This window comes from Sorex araneus, chromosome 6, assembly GCF_027595985.1.
Source record: "Sorex araneus isolate mSorAra2 chromosome 6, mSorAra2.pri, whole genome shotgun sequence".
Classification (NCBI taxonomy): Eukaryota; Metazoa; Chordata; class Mammalia; order Eulipotyphla; family Soricidae; genus Sorex; species Sorex araneus.
Window position 1 is genome coordinate 33,034,181 of NC_073307.1, and position 21,764 is coordinate 33,055,944.

At 46.5% G+C, this 21,764-nt stretch overlaps 1 protein-coding gene across 1 annotated transcript in view; it reads left to right on the plus strand.

The window, feature by feature from the left end:
• MARCHF3 (membrane associated ring-CH-type finger 3) overlaps window positions 1–16,397 on the plus strand; it is a 158,840-nt gene extending 142,443 nt beyond the window's left edge. The window contains exons 4-5 of the mRNA XM_004609823.2: window positions 8,976–9,185; window positions 15,477–16,397. Coding sequence (XP_004609880.1) covers window positions 8,976–9,185; window positions 15,477–15,635 — 369 coding nt within the window. The 3' untranslated portion in view covers window positions 15,636–16,397. The remainder of the gene's footprint in view (window positions 1–8,975; window positions 9,186–15,476) is intronic.
• The last annotated feature ends 5,367 nt before the right edge of the window (window positions 16,398–21,764 follow it).

Below are 21,764 nucleotides of genomic sequence, written 5' to 3' on the forward strand. Positions count from 1 at the left end.
GCAGAGCAGAGTCCAGATATATGTCTGAGGATGTACTGGCAAGATCTGGCAGGGCTGAATGGATCTGGCAGATGCATGGAATAAAGAGAGACTGGAAAGAGGACTGCACCATTGGTAGAGGTTATTGTTATTTACTGATATGGAGGAGACACAGAGAAGAAAAGGGTCATGAAGTAAATCCTAAATCAAGATTTCTGCTTTGGGCAGATAACGTTTGAGTTTTCTCTTAGTCATCCAAGTGGAGCTGTTGACTGGCCTGTTAAATATACACATCTGGAGTTTTGGGAAGAAGCCAAGGCTGGAGATTGGCATTTTAGGGTCATGAGCAAATCCTCTGTAAAGTTTTCATTTGAGGTGCATTGCTTGAGCCTGCTTTGATGGATATCTGGAGCAAGCATCTCCTGCTCCCCTGGAGTTAGAATTTCCTTCTGAGCGACTTCAGCTGGCCTGAAAACTCATCAAGATGTAGAGTTCAGGGATTTAAAACACTAGTAGGAGTTTGTTCTTGCTGTCTGCCGTGTTTCAAGCCAACTGAGAAACAGGGTTTTAGGTTCCATCTTTGGTTTTTCAAATCAGGCAGAGGACTTGTCACAGAGCTGCTGACCGTGCCACTGCTTCATTGACATTGCAGCTCCCCAGCCAGCTTGACAGCTTCCTGCAGGCTATATCAGCCTTTGAGAATAAGATCCACCCCCAGAAAGGCCAGAGCTTGGTTAATAACTCTGCTAAGTGTCAGCAAACCAAGAAACACTCGTGCAGATAAACCCAAGTGAGTAAACATTGTGAGGCCAAGCCTTCTTTTTCCTTGTTCCATAAATTTATTATGGTTCTATCAGTTGTAATCCCTTCTATCAGTTTCTTTGATCCTTGTGATGGTTTCTCATTAAGAAGATTCATGGTGGAAGTTGTAATCGATCAGAGCTATCAGCCACCGGAGTATAATCTGGCTCTAGTACAAACTGACCTGCATAGTGTCTGTCTACCTTGGGGATATAAGCCGATTAGCTCAGAGCCCGAGAGTCAGAATCTAATGTCCTAAAGCACTGTACCCCCTTCACCTTATTCACCACTCGGGGATTTAACAAATTGATACTGTTATTATATCTGAACCCACAGTTAACCCACCTTAAAAGGAATCACTAGTGTCTGGCTCGGCTAGATGTACCTTCACAGTTGCTGAAGGATGCTGTGTCACAAGTGGCAGAATGCCACTCGAATCCTCGCTACTGTCTCTGGCTCTAGGGTGCTGACAGCCATGGAGGGGTTCTGTTGTGTTTGCTTGGTTGGTTTTTGTGCTTATTTCCAGGACTAGATCGATCCCATGGTTCAGGAACAAGTAGTAATTGGAATGAGATTGCCACAGAAAAAAAGAGGCTGCTCCTTGCAGGGATTTTGATAGAACACTCTGGCTGCTTGATGTGCTTGATGGAACCAGAGAATAAAAGGCTGGAAAGGGGCTAGTTCTGTCTCACCCACATGCCTTCCAGCAGCCCTATGGCGAGGGCAGGAGGGGTGTTTATTCCAGGTGAAGATTTCATACATTAGTCTATGTTCCTTTAATTGAGGAAGTTCTGGTTTACAAAACTAAATGTTCCTATGTTTTACAAGTGTAGTGTTAAAGACTGTTCCCTTCACCAAAGTGCCAGTATCCTGCCACCACTGTCTATAGTATTTTACCCATTCCAACTTCTCCCCTCATTCTACTTGGTATCCTCAATTACTGTGCCCACATGTCTGCACTGTCATCCCATTGTTCATCAGTTTGCTCAAGCGGGCACCAGTAACATCTCCATTGTGAGACTTGTTGTTACTGTTTTTGGCATATCTAATATGCCACGGATAGCTTGCCAGGCTCTGCCATGTGGACTGGATACTCTTGGTAGCTTGCCGGGCTCTCCAAGAGGGACGGAGGAATCGAACCTGAGTTGGCCACGTACAAGGCAAACACCCTACCTGCTGTGCTATTGCTCCAGTCCCACAATCTAAGGTTATTTTTCACCAAAAGTTATCTATTCCTTTGCATTGTTTCTTTTCTTTTTTCTTTTTTGGCGGGGGGGGGGGGCGAGGATGGAGAGGTGGTGGTTTGTTATTGTTATTGGGCCACCCCTGCCAGTGCTCAGGGTTTACTCCTGGCTCTGGCTCAGGGATTTCTCCTGGCAGGGATGGGGGGACCATATGTGGTGCCAAGGATCTAATCTAGGTTGGCCACATACAAGGCCTTACCCACTGTACTATCTCTCTAGTCCTGCTTTATTTCTTTATATACCACACATGACTGAGGTCATCTCATATTTATCTTTCTCCCTCTGGCTTATTTCACATACCATGACTTCCCTCCCAATCCAGCTTCGTTGTAGCAAAAAGCAGGATCTTTTCTTTTCCTATAGCTGAGTAGTATTCCATTGTCTACATATGTAACCTCTTTTATCTGCCCATCTTGGGCACCCATTGATCTTATTCGTACTTGGGTTGTTTCCAAAACCTCGCTATTGTAAAAGTATACATAAATCTTTTCAAATTAGTGTTTCGTATTCACAGAGCAATCTGAAGCCTTTAAAATACAGCTAACTGGGACAGAGTGATAATAGGTAGGCCATTTGCCTTGCACACGGCAGACCTGGGTTCAATCCCCAGCATCCCATATGGTCCCCCAAGCTTCCCCAGAAATAATTCCTGAGTGCAGATCCAGGAGTAACCACTGAATATCTCCAGTGTGACGGAAGGAAGGAAGGAAGGAAAAAAGGAAGGAAGGAAGGAAGGAAGGAAGGAAGGAAGGAAGGAAGGAAGGAAGGAAGGAAGGAAGGGAGGGAGGGAGGGAGGGAGGGAGGGAGGGAGGGAGGGAGGGAGGGAGGGAGGGAATACAGCTAATCACCCAGTAAAAGCTGAAGACTACGGTTAAAATAAAGTCTTCAAAAATAATACCTTATATTATTATAAGGTATAATAATACCAAAAATAATACCTTCAAAAATAATACCTCATGGAGCAATAGTACCATGGGGTGCTGGGTTCCCCAGCATCCCATATAGTATCCCATGTACCACCTAGAGTGGTTCCTGAGTGTAGAGCCAGGAATAAGCCCTGAGTATTGCCAAGTGTGGCCTAAAAACAAAAAGAAATAAAGTCTTCCAAATAATACAGCATAAGTGAATTAGTATCTCACACCAGGGCAACTATCATAAATAAATATTCCATCTTGCTCTGTTGAGAACAGTTAAGGTATGACCTAGAGAAAGTGGCTCAAAGTCCCTACCTTACAAGCAGATTAGCACCACTGCATGTGACTCCAATTATTTTCAATTTTTTTATATAAAAAAAAAACTCTTGGGGCCGGAGTGATAGCACAGCAGGGAGGGCGTTTGCCTTGCATGCGACCAACCCAGATTTAATCTCCAGCATCCCATATGGTCCCTTGAGAACCACCAGGAGTAATTCCTGAGTGCAGAGTCAGGAGAAACCCCTGAGCATTGCTGGGTGACAAAAAAAAAAAACTGAAAATGTTTTAAAAAATTAAAAAATAAATAAACCCTAACACTGTTAGTGTAGGATACGCTCAGTATCAGTGATAGGGAGTTGAGGACAGGAGCTGAGGAGAAAGCTTGATGCTCTGAGCACATGCTCTGCTTGGGGAGGCCTGGGCTACTCGTCGCACCTCATGGTCCCCTGAGCACAACCAGGAATAGCCCCCAGGCACAGAGCTACGGCTAGGCCCTGAGCAGTCTCAGGTATGTCCCCAATTTCACCCCCCAAATGAATAATTTAATTTAATGTGGTAGAAGAGTGCATGGCAGAGGCTGGCAAGCTACCCATGGCATACTCGATATGCCAAAAATGGTAACAACGACGGTCTTCATTCCCCTGATCCTGAAAGAGTCCCCTGTATGCCATTGGGCTACACTAGCACGTGACAGGGACGAATAGAGACATTACTGGTGCCCACTCGAGCAAATTGATGAATAACATGATGACAGTAATACAATGATACAGTGGTCACTGTCATCCCATTGCTCATCGATTTGTTCGAGTGGGCACCAGTAATGTCTCTCATTGAGAGACTTATTGTTACTGTTTTTGGCATATCCAATACACACAGGTAGCTTGCCAGGCTCTGCTGCGCGGGCTCGATACTCTCGGTAGCTTGCCAGGCTCTCCAAGAGGGGCGGAGGAATCAAACTCGGGTCTGCCACGTGAAAGACGAACGCCCAACCGCTGTGCTATCGCTCCAGCCCGATACAGTGGTAGAAGAGAAATTTTTTGAAAAAGAAGATAAGTTTGAAAGGCAGAAATGCAAGCAAGCCTGCCTTCCTACCCCAGCCTTTTTTTTTTTTTTGCTTTTTTGGGGGGTCACAACCAGCGATGCTCAGAGGTTACTCCTGGCTCTGCATTCAGGAATTTCTCCTGACAGTGCTTGAGGGACCATATGGGATGCTGGGAATCGAAGCCGGGTCAGCCGCGTGCAAGACAGACGCTCTACCTGCTGTGCTAGCACTCCAGCCCCCCAGCCTTTTTTTATTGGATGCTTGAGAGATGAGGATACTGCTATACAATGGGTTGAATGCTCTGTGTATAACTGATAAGAGAGGTAGAGAACATAGAAAGCAAGAAATGTAAATGAACAATAATTGATATCAACCTTTTTGTCTCTTATGAATTAGGCCAAAATGCATGATGATGTAGCTGAAATTAAATGCCCAGAAATCAGACTTGTTGTGTTTTGTAAAAAAAGAATTAACAAAAGGTCAGCATGTGAATATTTTATAAAATTACCATGGTGATACCCCTGGCCAGCCAACCATTCAGCTACCTGATGTACCCAATAGAACAACAAGACTTATATTTCAATTCACTGACATTTTGTCATTTCGCTGACAAAAATGCAGTTTAAGTTTGTACACAGCTGCATTTGGTACCAAAGAAAATGTAAACATGGTGAGTAGGCAACGATAAAGTAAAACTTGCTTCAATCCCTCCTTGACACTACATCATTCGCTATCCTAAAGTGAGTGACAAAACTCTGATCCTGGAATTTTTATCTATGTGGATATATAGATCCATTCTATATGTGCAAATGATATAAAATGTGGATGATAATGTCAGTGCCCACTTACTAGCGTTGTTTGAAGATTCTGAGATATTTCATAATATACTCAGTTTCTAGCCCTGAGTTTGCTATATATTAACTCCTTTATTTTCTGTGTTCCTGCTAGACAACACCCATCAATCTGTCCCCTACTCCCCTGTCTCTTCCTATCTCCCACTCCATGGATGTGGGTGTTTGATACACAATTCATACATACATTTGTATTTACAAAAGTGATCATTTTATTTGTTTTATTCTCATGGTTTTTGTAGGAGAACCAGAAATATCTACAAAAGAAAAAAACTAAGAGCCACTCATGATTCCACCACTAAAAATCGCATTTTTTGCTGGCTATCTTGGTGGTATTTTTCTGAGTAAATCCACTGTAACTGTGCAAATATCAGTGTCTATGTCTATGCAAATATATATTTCTAGAAGCAGGTTCATATTCTACATTCTGTCCAGTAGAATTCCTTTTATCTCCTTAGCAGTGTAGCATTGCAGCAAATATAAAATGTGTGGTATTATTTGAAATTACTTTATTTTAAGTAAATTCTATAATTTATTTAGTCAGTCCCCTATTACTGGAAATTTGAGTTGTAATCAGATTTTCTCTGCTGTACACTCTGCTTGTATGAATATCCTGTGTCAGCACATTTGGACACTTTGGTAGAGTTCTTTATGATGCCACAGGGTCACTGTTTTCTCATTAATAGATTATTACCACTGGTCTTATTCATGGGGCCTGTGTTTGTAAGAGATAAATAATGGGTCAGAGGGATTAATGGGTACAGGGGTTAAGGCACTGGCCTTGCATGTGACCAACCTTTTTCAGTCCCTAGCCTCACATCTCACATATGTCCCTGAACACCAACAAGAGTGATTCCTGAGCCAAACCAGTAATAAGCCCTGAGCACTGCTGGGCATGCCTCCCCCACACACACCCAAAGGAGAGTGACACAGGTTTCTGAAGAAGTCACAGATATTAACAAAATAGTACCTGCTTAAAGAACTTTTACCTAAATAAGGCCATTAGCAAACAACACAAAAAGCACATCTTCTTCCATCCTCCAAAAAAAGTATTAGTTAGGTGAAATCCTACCATTGAATGGTTGTGAGCATATAAAATGACCTGGAAATCTTTCAGGGAGATATAAGCTTGAAGAACAGTTGGAAAACAGAAAATTGAGAATAAGAAATGGTGATTTCTAGTTTGCCTTTATAATTTATTTTACATCAGAGAGATAAGTAGTAATTCATAATTACCTCCTTCCATTTCATTGGGTAATGTCAAGGGCCACGTAGATAAGTAAAGTACTAAGTTAGTTTTAATAAATTGCATTCAGAAGTCCCAAGTCAAAGAAATGGAGAGAAGTCAGTGAGGCCAGCCTGTCTGTCCACCATGGTCACGTGTTTTCTGAGACCCAAAGACATTCCAGCAAGATGGAGGTTTGGTTTGGAAAAATCAGACTGGGCTTCCAGAATTGCAAAGAGATTTGGTTGGCTGCAGTTTGGACACCATTGCTTAAGAATCAGACTCTCCAAGACTTGTCATTTTAGTCTTCAGATGTTTCACTAACTGCACACTGAACCAAAGCAGAGAGAGCCACAGCCTTTCACTTCCACCTGTGAAACACCTGGAGCAATCTTTGACCTCACTGTGCTCTGTGACACTGGACTAATTATGCTCACTTTCTGCTTCCAACCCAGAGCGATGGTCCACATATTTAGGCAAGGTCATGATCATTAGCAAGAGCTCTTTGAATTTCTTTGAAGCTGCTGACATGTCTAAGATGACATGACAACACATAGCAAAGTTAATGTGATTTTCACTTTGATCGCTTTAGTACTTAGATCCAGTTTTTACATTGCTGCAGTTAAATTCACAAACACATCAACTCCCCCAGTATCTGTCATTTAATATTTATTCAGGTTACCAGAGGTGATCCCTGAGTGGAGAGCCAGGAGAAAGCTCTGAGCTGTCGAGTGTGGCCAAAACAAAACAAAACAAAAAAACAGTCTAGAGGTCAGAGACATAGTAGAGTGGTTAAGGCACTTACTTTGTTGGCACCTAACCCAGGTTCAATCCCCAGCATTCCATATGGTTCACTGAGCCTGCCAGGAGTGATCACTGAACACAGAGCCAAGAGTAAGCCCTGAGCACAGCTGGTTATGGCCCACAAACAAAAATAAATAAATAAAACCAAATAAACTAGTCTTAAATGATATTAAATGATATTTTTAAAAAACACACACACAGCCTAGTCTTTCCAGGGGATATACAAATATTCAGGATTTGGATTTGAGCAACAGGGTCCTGCTGAGTTAACCCTCCTATACCCATTCCCAGAGAGGCCAAGGAGGCAGTGAGAAGGATTGAAGCCAACTTCAATCCTGGTAGACTACCTAGTCCCCCAGCACTGCTAGATATAGCCCTGGGGACCAGGCAGTCTACCAGGATTGGGGATCCCCAAATTGTAGCGTGTTGCCCTGGTGGCTCAAAGCAAAGCACTGCTGGGCTCCAGCGGCACTGCGCTATCAGACCCATGTGTAAAATTCTCTGGCACAGTTGGCTGAGTATCTCTGTAAGTGACAGAGCCCTGCTAAGCACTGCTTGGGTGACACCCATCCCCAAAGAAATCGAACCCCAGGATCAAGACTATGAATGACTATGACCATATGACAGAGATTTTTGTGGGTCAACTGTTAACTTAAAAAAAAAAAATTCTCACTGTTGGTGGGAATGCTGACTGGTCCAGCCTTTCTGAAAAACAATACGGACAGTCCTTCAAAAACTAGATATTGAGCTTCCATATGACCTCGCAATACCACTTCTGGGAGTATATCCCAAGGATGCAAAAAAGCACAGTAGAAATGACATCTGTACCTATATGTTCATTGCAGCACTGTTCACAATAGCCAAAATCTGGAAACAACCCGAGTGCCCTAAAACAGATGACTGGTTAAAGAAATTTTGGTACATCTACACAATGGAATACTACGCAGCTATTAGGAGAGATAGGAAGTCATGAAATTTGCTTGTAAAGGGATAGGCATGGAGAGGATCATGCTAAGTGAAATGAGTCAGAAAGAGAGGGACAGACATAGGAGGACTGCACTCATTTGTGGAGTATAGAATAACATCACATGAGGCTGACACCCAGGACAGTAGATACAAGGGCCAGGAGGATTGCCCCATAGCTGGAAGACTGCTTCATGAGCGGAGGGGAGAAGGCAGATGGAATAGAGAAGGGATCACTAAGAAAATGATGGCTGGAGGAATCAGTCGGGATGGGAGATGCATGCTGAAAATAGATAATGGAACAAACATGATGACCTCTCAGTGTCAGTGTTGCAAGCCATAATGCCCAAAGGTAGAGAGAGAGTATAGGGAATATTGTCTGCCATGGAGTCAGGGGGAGGGTGGTAAAGGGGTGGAATACTGGGGATATTTGTGGTGGGAAACGTGCACTAGTGGAGGGATGGGTGTTTGATCATTGTGAGATTGTAACCCAAACATGAAAGTTTGTAACTTTCTCACGGTGATTCAATAAAATTTTTTAAAAATTTAATAAAAATAAAACCCTCTCTCCCTTCCTCAAGGGTCATTGTGATTCCCAGTAATAATCATTAACTGTTTTCAAAATAGCAGGTCACCTCACCCATTACTGTAGTGGTAGTTATAGTCCCTGTTGTCATATTATCATCATGCTCAATCTTATTCAGGAGACAGGGGCGTGGGAATGAGCCTTTGATGCTTCCTGCCATCTCAGAAGAGGTCAGAAGTTCCTTTGTCCAGGTTCTGAAGACAAAGACAGTTCCAGGGTCACTTGTCTCGTCTCCACTCCAGACTGGAGCCTTTTCTCAGCCTTCCTCTTCTCTCTTTCCCTGACAGTGGCTCCGAAACCCAGGCCCCCAGCACGAGAAGCGGACTCTGTTTGGAGACATGGTGTGCTTCTTGTTCATCACCCCGCTGGCCACCATCTCAGGCTGGCTGTGCCTGAGGGGCGCCGTGGACCACCTGCACTTTAGTAGTCGGCTCGAAGCCGTCGGACTGATTGCACTCACTGTCGCACTCTTCACTATTTACCTCTTTTGGACACTAGTAAGTATGGCCCTTGGTTCGGGGTGGGAGCGTTTAAGCCTTTGGAACTGGAAGCCACCAAACTGGCAGAGGCACCCCACCTGCCTACAGCACTGTCTCATCTGTCTAGCAGAAGACAAGCCTTAAGATGATAGTAAGAGAAACAGACAGACAGAGAGTGTGTGTCTCTGTATACTGCTCGAAATAGCAGATCTAAAAAAAAGAGGCCCAGGTTTTTTGAGGGAAGCCCCAGCTTCCTGCCCCAGGGTCTTAAGAGAACACCCTAATCAAAGACACAACCTGGGGGCCTGGAAATAAAACAGTGATTCAGGCAGGTTTGATACCCAGAGCATCTAGTACTGCCTTGGTAATCCCCAGCACCACATCCTCCAGTCTTTGCCTTGAACCACTGGCTTGGCTGGCTGAGAATTACAGGTGTCAAGCGTCATCCTCCCCTCTGTTTTTTTGGGGTTTTGTTTTTTTGGTTTTTTTTTCCTTTTGAGGTCACATCGGGTGATGCCCAGGGGTTATTCCTGGCTCTGCACTCAGGAATTACTCCTGGCGGTGCTCAGGGGACCATATGGGATGCTAGGAATAGAACCCGGGTCGGCTGCGTGCAAGGCAAACGCCCTACCCTCTGTGCTATCGCTCCAGCCCCATGTCATCCTCCCCTCTGTCCCCACCTCCTGATCACCACTTAGAGATTCCCACTCCCCCTTCCCAAAAAGTACACTCCCTGAGCAGTGCTCTCCTCCCAATAGCCTTGGCCTTCACCTGTTCAGAGGTGTGGCATTGTTTCTTGGAGTACATTGTGAATGATGTACCTGGTCACGGTGGCTAAAGTCCTGCTGGTCCTCACTTCCTTTCATCCTGACACAGCCTAAAGCCTTTGCTGAGCAGAGTTGCACTTTTGTCCGTTGGGATAGTAACTGCGTATGGAAACTAATTTATCTAGCTCAGAAGCCGCATCCCAAGGAAAACCGTTTCCCAGTATGTGTTCCTGCTCTCTGTGAGGAAAAGAGAAAAGCAATTTAAACATCTGTGTGTGTGTTTTTTAAAAAAACTCATGAAGGAAGTTGATTTCTCGGGCACCAGTGGGCAGTGCCGGCAACGTGCAGCATTTTGTCTTTGCAACAGGGAAGAACGTCACCAGCCTTTAGAATATTTTCAGAGACCGGGGCCCCTGTTTCCTGACATTACTCTCCTGGGCCTGCTCATTTCTAATCTAAACATGCTCCACTGTTATTCAATATGTATTTCCTGTCTAAAGTGGACCATTCCCAGATCCCATAGCTCAGAGTCAGCATGTGGAAGCCCCGCTCACTCTGCTTCCTCCCTTCCTCCTCCTCCTCTTAAGCCCAGTTCCACCAGCTGCCACCCGGGCACGACCCCCCTGTTCACTTCCTTCTTGTTCATGGTGTTTAGGCAGCAAGTGGTGACCCATTTCGGCCTCGGAGGAACATGATTTGAAAGTTCGTGAAGGGCGTGCTCGAGCCCTGTGGCTCCAGTAGGCTCCCCAGCCCCGGCCTGAAGAAGTCCCCAAAGAAAGCCACTGTTGCCTGGTTTTCAGAGTCTGTGCTTTAATCAGTCAGCGAGGCTCCCTCACAAGTCTGAAGGTCACTGTGCTGCGAGGAAGGCTAGGAAAAAGAGAAATTAAATTGTCTCAGCAGACATCACAGAGGCTCAGGGAAGGAAAATGACTGTGTCTTCACTATAAAATAAGGGTGGGAGTAACCCCCATCCCGCCCCCTTCCCCTGGTGATCAGAGATTGAAATGAAAGTATCTAGAGTGAATACTTCAGAAAAGGATGAAGTGTAAGTTTTTATCATGCTTAGAGATGTAGCATTTATGATTTTTTTGAGAAGACACCCTAGGTTAAAAGTGTAAACCCAAATGTTAGACTCTCAAACCAATTGAAGGCTCTTTGGAAAAACTGCTCTGAAAAGCATAACAGGATCGGGGAAAGAGGTGAGAGAGGCAGGAGGGAAGAAGGGAAGAATAGAAAGGAAAAGATTTCCTAGAGACCCTGCTCATCTCCCACTTTGTATGAAAAGAAGGTCCTGGTGGGAAACCCTAAGTAGCCCTTTCAGGAGAAAACTGTCAGGAAATTGCCATGCCTCGTTCCGGAAATACTTCCAGAAGGCCGTGTTGCCGAGGAAAGAGTGCCCACATGCAGAATCCAAGGGCTCTGGGTTTCAACCCAAGGTTGAGCATCCTACAACTTTCACACAGGGTCCTGAGCCTCTCTGCGGGTCCTTTCTCTGCTGCATGGCCAGGGGAAACACAGACAGTGCCGGGTCAGGGGCTATTGGGAGGACTTGGTGAGATGTGTGACACACATCCCACTAGCCCCCCTGGCACGGGTTCTCTCCTCATAGCTGTCCCCCCACTCCCTGCACCCCCAAGCCTTCTACAGAGTGCAAAGGCATGTCTCTGCTTTGGCGTGAGAGCGGGCTGCAGCGTCAGCCCAGCAATAGGTTGCCGGATCTAGTCTAAGTCTTTCCCAGATGAGTGCCGCACCGAGCACCCTGGTAAGAGCCGTAATTCAGATGCTGACAGCACTTGGAAACTGCCCTCCAGCAGAAACGCATTGTAAACAAGCTGTCAAGCTTAAGGAGAATATGCTGTGAAAATGTCTCCGATAAACAAACATGCTGTCAGTCCCGGCCGGGCTCCTCACAGGAGCTTTCCACGAGGGCCTGGGCGGCAGCACTGTGAAGAGAGCCACGCACCCAAGTACCCGAAAGCGCCTTTGGACTTCCTCACCCGCCCGCGGGGCTACACAGCGTCTGTCTTGAGGCAAACTCCCATAGTCCTGCCTTCTCGGACGTGTGTGAAAACACAGCCACTGGAACTGAGGGGGTCACAGTCCCAGCCACCTCCCCTTGAGTGCCGGTCACAAGCTATTCAAAGTCTGCAGGTGGTCATCCCAAGAGCTCAATGAAAACTGAGTCCACATTAAGTGTTACAAAATCTTCCATGGTGGAATTTGTATTAGTCCCAGATGAACAGTCTAAGAATAGGGGTACCGTGGTGCAGTGACCCCCCACACACCCACCCCAGGAAGTCCTTCCATTCCCCGTATCACTGATAACAGCCAGTAACCAGCACAGAAAATGGTGACATTGCAGGAGAAAATGAGCAATGAGTTCTGGCTGACTTTGGTCCCTTGGCGTAATCAGTTAAGTTCCCGTTATGTAACTGCTGGACAGTTGTCTTGACAAGACCTACTGAGGAGCTGGGTTGACACCCCTAGCAGCCTTGGAGATGAGTGCAGTGTTCCAGGTGCCAAGGATTTCTCTGGGCCTGTTTGCTTCCAGCCTTTCCTGCCACGTGACCATCAGAGATCAGTGAGCTGGGCCATTTCTGAAAAGGAGCACAGAAGGCCGGGTCCCATTGGCATGCTTCAGGGGCACCATAACCTCCAGAGCGAGAGAGGGCAGAATGAAAATACATAATGAGCGGCTTTCCCCAAGCCTGCTGTGACTTTACAGCAAACCTTCAACCATAGTGTGTCACCTCACTGACACAGAGAGAGGGATGCTAATGATGTTTCCCAACTCTTCTATGCCATCCATGTGACCATGGCCCTTGGTGTAGACCTGACCCATCCAGAAGGTTAATAAATAGCCTTTGGATGAATAAGTGATTATACTTCAAGAAGCCCATCCCATAGGACTATTTTTAGAACGGCCGCACAGTGCTCGTTTTTCTGATCCTCACCTTAAAGTCTCAGAATTCAGCAGATTCCTAAATGAAGTTCTCCACTACACTCTGGCTATCACTTCTATTTGGCCAATATTTGTTTTTCTGAGTGAATGCCTCTTTCTTTCTCTAAGTCAAACATCCTTTCTTCTATTCTGTTCCACTGCAGGGAGGGAATGTCTTGGGGGTAGCATCAACCCAGGGCAGGTACAGGCCTGTGACCCCTTCTGCATTGGAGCCAGGTCTCCTCATGGAGTAATAAACAGTCACCTCATATGATGCATTCCTCTGGCTGATGGAATCTGCCTGCAAACAGTGGTGGTTAAGGGCAATTGAGAGAGATCCCTGCATAATAAGATTTCATTTATTTGTCTGAACAAGTGGGCTGACTTCCATGTTTCCTGGCCAGGAATTCAGGAAACTTGCTAAGTCTTCAATTCCCCTCGCTGCTTGAAACACAGCTTCTCACGCTCAGATGTATGAGCATCACCCGGGGATCTTGTTAAAATGCACACTCTGATTCCTTAGATCGGGGTGGGGGGATCCCCAAGTTCTAGAAGTCTAACGAGCTCCCTGGTGACGTGTGAACCACTGGACACACGTCCCACTGAGTAAGGCCATAAGAGTAACCTCCTTTCTCTCCAACTTCTTATATCTGAAAAGGAGTGTTACAAAATTATCATTCTTTTTCATAGTTAGCGTGTTAAAAAATAATATGCCAAGAGCTTTAGATGTACATGGCGCTGCGCTAAGTGTTCTTCATGCATTCTCTCAGAAATCATTATTCACTGTTACCAACAAGGAAACTGCAGCTTAGGGACAACGAAGCACCTTCTCCCTCAGTGGAGGATGTGGATTTTAGTCCCTTGTGCCTGCTCCGGGGCTCCCACTGCTGCTGCTGTTCATAAGGGACCACTTCCATCCACCCACAGCTGCTTCTCTACGCACGGACAGATGCCAAACACTTAGCTCTCGCGATCATGGAGAAGGAACTCTTGATCTGAAATCTAGCTCTCATAATATTTCCAGTTTCTAGGCCTCTTGTAGTACCAGAGCTCTGCATTAGCGTTCGCATTTTTCTCTCTTCCCTATCCTTGGGCCTGAACCACAGACCTGAACAACATGCCTCTTTCACACTTATGAATTATACCACACAGCACAGGACAGACCGATACAAGAGAATCAAATTTACACACACACACACACACACACACACACACACACACCCCTACTTTGGCATGTTAAGAGCCTTTTGGGAAAAGCACATCTGTGTGAGTTTAAAAGCTTATATTTTCATACCCAAATCTCTCTGGCACTCAGCCCGTGGCATCTGCTTTCTAGCCTCGGAAATCTGACTGACTGGCCATGAATTTCACGATTCTGCCATGAAGACTAACAATCTCTTTCTGATCCAGGGCTGGTACTCTCTTCTGCTTTCAAGAAACACTGGCCTCAAGCCACGAGGGTCAACCCCTTCTCTGACCATGTGAGCCTACACCAGGGCAACACCCCTCCTCCCACCCCAGGTCCGGGAGTCCACACTACCCAGATCCTGGTTGTTTGTCATCCTGAAGTGATGGATGCCCTTTCACCCAATAACTAGGGGAGTGATTAGGATCCATCAAACTGCAACCAACACCATTTTTTAAAAGTATTTAAAGAAGATATCTTTAAAAGTACAGACTGAGTTCCTAAGTCATCAGGTTTGTCTTCTCCAGAATGCAACACAGATGCCAGCATCTTGTTCCATTTGCCTGAGAAGGAAGCCGTTTTGGAAGCAGTGATGTCACAATTGGCCATCAGTTTACCTCCCAAACTGCTGTACAGTATACAAAGGATGCTTACATCTGAAGCAGTGTTGCTATCAGAAATCATATATATTCATCCAGGCACTCAGCACACTCTGCTGAGTAACTTTCTATGAGACAAGCACTGAGGCAGGCAAAGATGAATACCCAACAGGCCCTGCTGCTAGGGTGGGGCATAGGGGGGAGAAACAAGTACCCTTGATACAGGGCCCTTGATGCTCTGCCAAGGTAGACACAGTGCCCTCGCTGGCACTCATGGGCTGTACCTTAGCTCAGCCTAAAACTCAAGAGGAATAATGCAGAGAGCTTGCTGCCCACTGGAAGCCATGGAGTGGTGGAGCTGGAAGCAATTGGGGATTACCTATTTGGACCACCTAGTACAGTGATAAAGTTGTGCTTAGGGTCCTTGGAACTGTCCAGTGTCCAGCCTTTAGGAATCCCTAGCATCCCTGCTACTAGCAAAAAAGGATTCTGTGCCAGGAAGGCCCCACCACTGGGCAAGGGCTGAAAACCCTCCCTGCATAAACTTCATGGAGGAGTGAGACCCCAAAGCAAATTCAACCCAAAAGGAACCTCTTTTCCCACTCCTGCCCTGTTTACCTCACTGTGAGGAAGAGGAGGCCATCCCAGGAGTTCTGCCCACATGAGGGGGCTCCTCCCTTGGCACCCAACACCATGTCCTTGACCAGCTGTCCCACTGTCAGGTACTCGGTGCTGTTTTAAATATTTGTTTCTTGAATGAATTATCAGTTTCTGCTTACCTGAAAGCTTCCCTTATGTTTCCTCTCCAAACCCCAGGTGTCATTTAGGTACCACTGTCGATTGTACAACGAATGGCGTCGGACCAATCAGAGGGTGATTCTCCTCATTCCAAAGTCTGTCAACATACCTTCTACCCAGCAGTCCTTGCTGGGCCTCCATTCTGTCAAGAGGAACTCAAAAGAGACCATTGTTTGATGTTTGTGTGGTGGGTTGGTTGATTCGATGTTGAGGGTTTGGAAGTTTCTGCACTGGGGTTATGGACTGAGCCACCCCAAACCCTTCCTGAAGCCCGAGGGCCCGAGAACATCCAGAGCCTTGTGAGCACATCGCCCTGAGCAAGAAACCCTGCCAGAAGAAAGCAAATGCTGTTTTCCTTCAATCCATGGATGCTGCAATCATATGATATTTGCTAAGCTGCCAAACATGTTTATTTAGCAGATACTGTATGGAATTTTCTGAACACCTCTTTAACATATGGGGAAGGTTGTCCTACTAAGGATGCAATGCAATTCTTCCTTTTTTATTACTATTTCAAATATATATAAATATATATATTAAACTTAGATGATAATCAAAATTGAAAAGCCAATGCTAAAACTGTTTTCTTGGTTTGGATGGGTTTTCCTTGAGTTAGTTGATTTGTTTCCCATTTTCTACTGTACATTATTTGGGGTGATTTGATAGCTTGAGTGTCTTTTTTCATCTCTTTCATATCCCTGCCTCAAAGAGTCAGTGCAACAACCGCAGATTAAGTCATATTTGAAGGATGTTTTGTACTAAACTTTATTTAATTATTCCGTTTTTAAAGGGAAAAAAAAAAGGTGTGGCAACTCTCCCCACCATGAGCTGTTTATTTAAATTTCATTGAGGGGGAAAATGGTGAGAAGCACGCTCCTTTCAACTTGTTTGGTACTGCCAGCTGATAGAAGCTATTTTCTAATAATAAATATCCAGTGTGTGAAAGACAAACCCCAGTGATTGCAATACTCTTTTTTTTCTAAATCATGAAATCTGTAAAGTTTCCTAAAGTAGGTTTTAAGAAGAAAAAGAATTGCTTTACTCCACCTTAGTTGGTACATGCCTTAATTCTGCATTCACAAGGAATTGGAGGATCATTAGACATTTCTAGGAACCTTGCACCTGTTTTGCATTTCAATGAGCGTTCCCATTGCTCTATCGAATTTCCAGCTTGACAGGTAGATATGGTAAGGGGTGGGGGGTGAGCGTGGAGCCTGTCCGAGCAGCCTTAGACCCCTTTTTGTCTGATTCACAGAAAAGTAAGGCTTCACACAGTGCTTTCCCCTAAGCAAAATACAGTCTGACAGAGGCTGAACTAGAGTTCTTCTAAGCTTCCTGGCCTCTCTGTGCGCAGAGTCTATCCAACTGGACGCTGTGCTCATGTGTGCCGGGAAGTCAGTGCAGATGTGTCATCTGGGGGAAAACCCTGGCATGGATTAGATAACTCCCGATTTCTGCCATCGGCCTGCCCACCCACTCCCATGGGAAGGAGAAGGAGGCGTCCAGCTTTGGGAAATACTTAAAGTACAGATTTCTAGAACATGACCCACATTGCAACTAGTCCTCCAGTGTCTGCCTTCTGGTCCCCAAGCGGACAAGTTTGAAAGTGCAGAGGGTGCCACGTTGTTGGTGGATTGATTAAGCCAATGCAGGTGTCGCCTTTGTCTGGAGTCCTCTGTTCACAGCCCGAGGCCGCACGGGGAGGGAAACAGCTGTAGTGCTCTCCACCACGAAACTCAGATGTGCTTTATGGCCTGTGACAATAGATTTCCTCCCCACCCCGCTCCACTTCGACACTTCAATTCCAGTAATATACGTCTCAGCCCTTCTGTTTACTCGGCCCTGCTTGCCCCTCTGGGCTGTCATTAGCGGCACCACCATCAACCGTTTCTTAATTGACCTTTTTAAAATGCTGGACACCACTGGCTGCACGCAGCTGTCACACATTAAATTTCCAGAGCCAAGAGTCCAACTTGGTAGCTTGTGAATCGCAGCCCTGTAATAGACATGATAAATGATGTCTCCCCAGCCTGGGTCCCTGAGCTGTCAGCTTAGCCAGTGACGCCGCTCCTCTGAATGGTACCACTCTTGAGAGAGCCAGCCCCTCTCTCTTCCCCACTTCTACCATGAATTAAGGAAGCAGCAGAGCCCCAGTCTTGTCTCCTGTTGAGCTTGACTGCAGTGATGCTTCCGAGATAACAATGCTCCAAATCACAGGCAAGCAGGGCACCCCAGAAACCCCCAAAGGAAATGAGTCAGAGTGGGGGGGGGCAGAGTAGGCTGCATGTGGGGAGCTGGGAGCCCAGAGGGACACCTGCACACCCTGCCCAGGCCTCCAGCTGGGGTGCTGTGGGGTTTCCATCAGCACAAGGCTTGATGCTGAAGGTTCCTGGAGAGCCCTTCAGCCCTGAGGTCTTTCCAGCTGGGAGCCATCTCTATTATAGGAAGCTCCAGCTAAGCAGACTGGGGTGCTCCAGGGCTCCCCTTCTAGCCAGGCCTCTGTGCCTGGAGGAAGGGCCAGCTTTTGCCAACACACACCAGGGCTACACGATTCCCAGTCACCCAGCTAGCTCTGTACTCTTTCCTTTGCTTCATTCGCAGGCAGGGAGGGGCCAGAGCAGCGGGTGCAGTACAGTGGGGAGGGTGCTTCCCTTGTACGGGGCAGACCCAGGTCCACCCCCAGCATTCTGTGTTGGGGATGGACACATCCTGAACACCTGAACACCCTGAACACCGCCAGGAGTAATTCCTGAGTGCACAGCCAGGGATAAGCTCTCAGCAACCAGACATGGCCCCCAAAACAAACTAAGAAAAGAATGAAGCAGTAAAGGACCAAGATGGAAGCAGCTAAAGGACCCTGCTTCCTTCCCACCAGCTCCCATCCACCTGCCTGTCAGATCCCATCCGGCCATTTTCCTTGAGACTATTAGGCAAAGATGTATATGCCACAGAGAAGCCACTGGAGGAGACTGGGGACAGAAACCAGTCCTACATGCTTGTCTGACTCATCCTATGTGCGTGCGCGCGTGTGTGTGTGTGTGTGTGTGTGTGTGTGTGTGTGTTCGTTCTCCTCAGGGGGAGGAACAGTACAGAATGGGATCACACAGATCCTACAGCTCTTCGGGAAACCGAGCAGAAGCTTAGACAGGCTGTAAAATCCAATTACAGGAAAACAAGTGCAGGACTTGGAGGTTCCTTGTATTTGTCTTAAGTGCCCTGGTCTCCCCTCCCCGTGCCCCACGTGCCATGGATTATCACTTTCAGCTGGGCTGTGGCCACAATCACTTCATTTATGGAGGACATAACTCATCTGGGGTGAGTGGAGAGGACGGCAGTGAACCAGCCACCCAGCTGCTGCCACTCTGGCTCCTCGCAGAGTCTCTGGCTTCCCCTTGGCTCCAGCCTTCCTTGGCTCTGGGTCTGTCTGAGCCCTGCCAACCTCCACACGGCTTCTACCGCTGTCTTGGCATGCACAAAACTTGTCTTCACCCAGCCCTTGCCATGGAGTGCCCCCAGGTCAAAAGAACCCAAGGCGGAAAGGTGGCAGGGAGATGCTATCGGCCTGGGGATTCTCCCTGGGACTGCTTCAATCTTCTGCGGTCCCAGGAGCTTCCAGAAGATGAGCCTTGTGGCACGGAGAAAGGTAGGGTGGGGATCCTCCTGAAGGGGTGGGAGGGTGGGAGGCGGGCCCAAGCACGCATGGGACAGGGTTTGAGATTATTTCTGGCAGAGAGGTTGAGACGAGGGTGTATCTGGTTTAAGCCCATCCCTCCCAATCAAGTCCACGGAGCCTTTGCTTCAAAGGCTGGAGGTTCTCTGCACTCCAGGTACACAAGCTCCCCAAGTGTGGGCTCTGCAGGAACCTGGCCACTCTCAGGCTCTACAAACCACTTTTGGGGATGACTCTAGGAGTTGAGTTGGGGATACACTGTTTTTCCCTTACTTTGGGGTGGTTCTGAGGTTATTTTAACTCTTTGCTTCTCAGAGAAATAGGGCACAGCCGTGAGTCAGACATCTGGACTGCTGCTTGGTCCTAGGGCTTCCCCACTGCAGATTGGGGCTCAGCAACCCCACTCAGCTAAGCCTCAGTTTTTACCTCAGCCCCTTGGGGAGAATGCCACCATCTGACTGTCCTTCTGCAGAAGGTTTGGTGTTGAGGGAAGGGTGCCCCTCTCCCCGCCTCCTGCCAGCTGCTGTTGCTAGTCGGGGTTGTTTTGACCTTACCTGGGTATTGATAAATGACTATGACAAACGCTTTGAATAATTGCAAATAAATAGTTTTAAATCTGTTTTTAAAAGAAGAGGCACTAAGAACCAGGGAGCTGGCTCGGCAGTCAGGGCACATATTTTGCTTGCTCTAAGATCTGCGCTTGAACCCTGACACCATGTGGCTCTCTGAGTGTTGCTGGGTGTACATAACCCTGGAGCCTCTGGAATCCTATTGGGATGGCTTTGGTGGCCCCCAGTACCACAGGGCCCACGAAGCCCCTCAGCCTCTGCCTTAGCACTAAGCAACTGGCCCAACTGGCCTTTGTATGGCTGGGAGTAACCCTCAGACCTGCTAAGTACTGCTTGGAAAGCTTCCCCAAAAAAACAATAGGTATTAGTTTCATATCATCAGTAGATATTAATTAGGCATACTGTGTTTGAAAGTAAAAAGAAATTTTAAAAAGCTGTAATCTAAGAAATTTAAATTGTGAATTTGATTGAGATCTTTGAATTATGTGCAGGTTTCCATTTCCTTGCATTTCCTGATATTGGAGCTTATGGCTAATTAGGAATTCATCACAGATTTTAAAACAACAACATGCTAGTTCTGGAAAGCAAATATAGTCCATCACTCTGTTCCCAGAACTGAGCAACTTATGTATGAGTCACTGAGACCGTGCATCAGAGCCTTCCCGGAGGCGCTGGATTCTGGGCACAAAGAATGGGAGATGTGTGTGGTCGGCTTGCTTTGTTTTCAGAAACTCCCTGGGAGACACGCTCTGCACCTATGAGGGCCACAGTTACACTATCACAGAAATGAACGATGGATCCTATCAGCGATTTAGTTCTCTTAGTTGTGGAAGCCAGGTGCAAACAAATGGAGCTAATTCTGCATTTTAGTCTCTGGCACAGTTTCTGTCATCATAGCCTGTATAGGTCTTTGTCATATTTTATTCCACATACATGTACCTAGAGTCTGTCACTTCTCATGTGCCAGCACAGTTAAGCACATTGGAAATTACTTCCCTTGATTTTCACAGCATCCTCATCTCCTGCTGTCCAATTAACCACCCCTAAGTTTAGAGTTCTAAACCATGCATCTGGGTCAGAGAAATAATACAGTGGGTAAAGCCGCATGTAGCCCACCTGGGTTAGATCCCCAGCATTCCATATGGTCCCTTGAGCTACCACTAGGAGTGGTTCCTGAGGGCAGAGCCAGAAGTAATCTGTGTGGCCCAAAAAACAAACAAAAAACATGCATCTATTGGTTGGTTCCGCAGAGCTGGGCAGTTCTCAACTCTGTCTCTGGTTGCACTGGATGGCTCAGACCAATGGCCCACGTGCTCCTCACTGTCACCTCCCTCCCCACCCAGCAACTCTGCTCCAAGGGCCCCTCTCCCAGGAGACTCAAGGCACCAACACTTCTGTCCTACTTAAGCCTGGACTTGGAAGGTCTAGAGCTTCTCTTCCATGTACCCAGTAGGTCAAAGATGTCACAAGAGTCACTTCTTGAAGGGAGGGATAGCTTCTCAGAGTGGGAAGGACAGAATGGTGGTGAGGAGAGGCAGCCTTTAGCTAGGAGAGGAGAGGGGAACCATCACAGAGCTTAACTTCCTTGTTCAAGGAAGGACCAGGATTCAGACCCAGACTCACAAGTCCTTGCTCTTACCCCCGTGCTATGATGCTTCTCAGCTCCAAGTTTCATAATACTTAGCCCTCATAATATTTATACCACTTCATTAGACACCCACTCATAAGCTGAACGCATACATTATACACATATATATATCTTTGCAAATCATAGCTTTGTATTGGTCCTAATTTACATAAAGATGAATATGTTATAAATCTCACATTTTTCTTTCCTTTAACACTCTCAGACATCCATCCTTGCTGCTGCAAGCATATCTAACTCATTGCTTCTATGGTTGAGTGGGATTCCATTTCACTTTTTCCTCTCCCTGGTGTCATGGAATGGACCCAGGGCCTCATTTAAGCAATATATATACTCTGCCTCTGAGCGACATCCCTGGCTTCCCTTTCAATTCTCCATTTTCCTAGTATTACTGCCAACTCCCTGCCCAGCCAACATTGCTG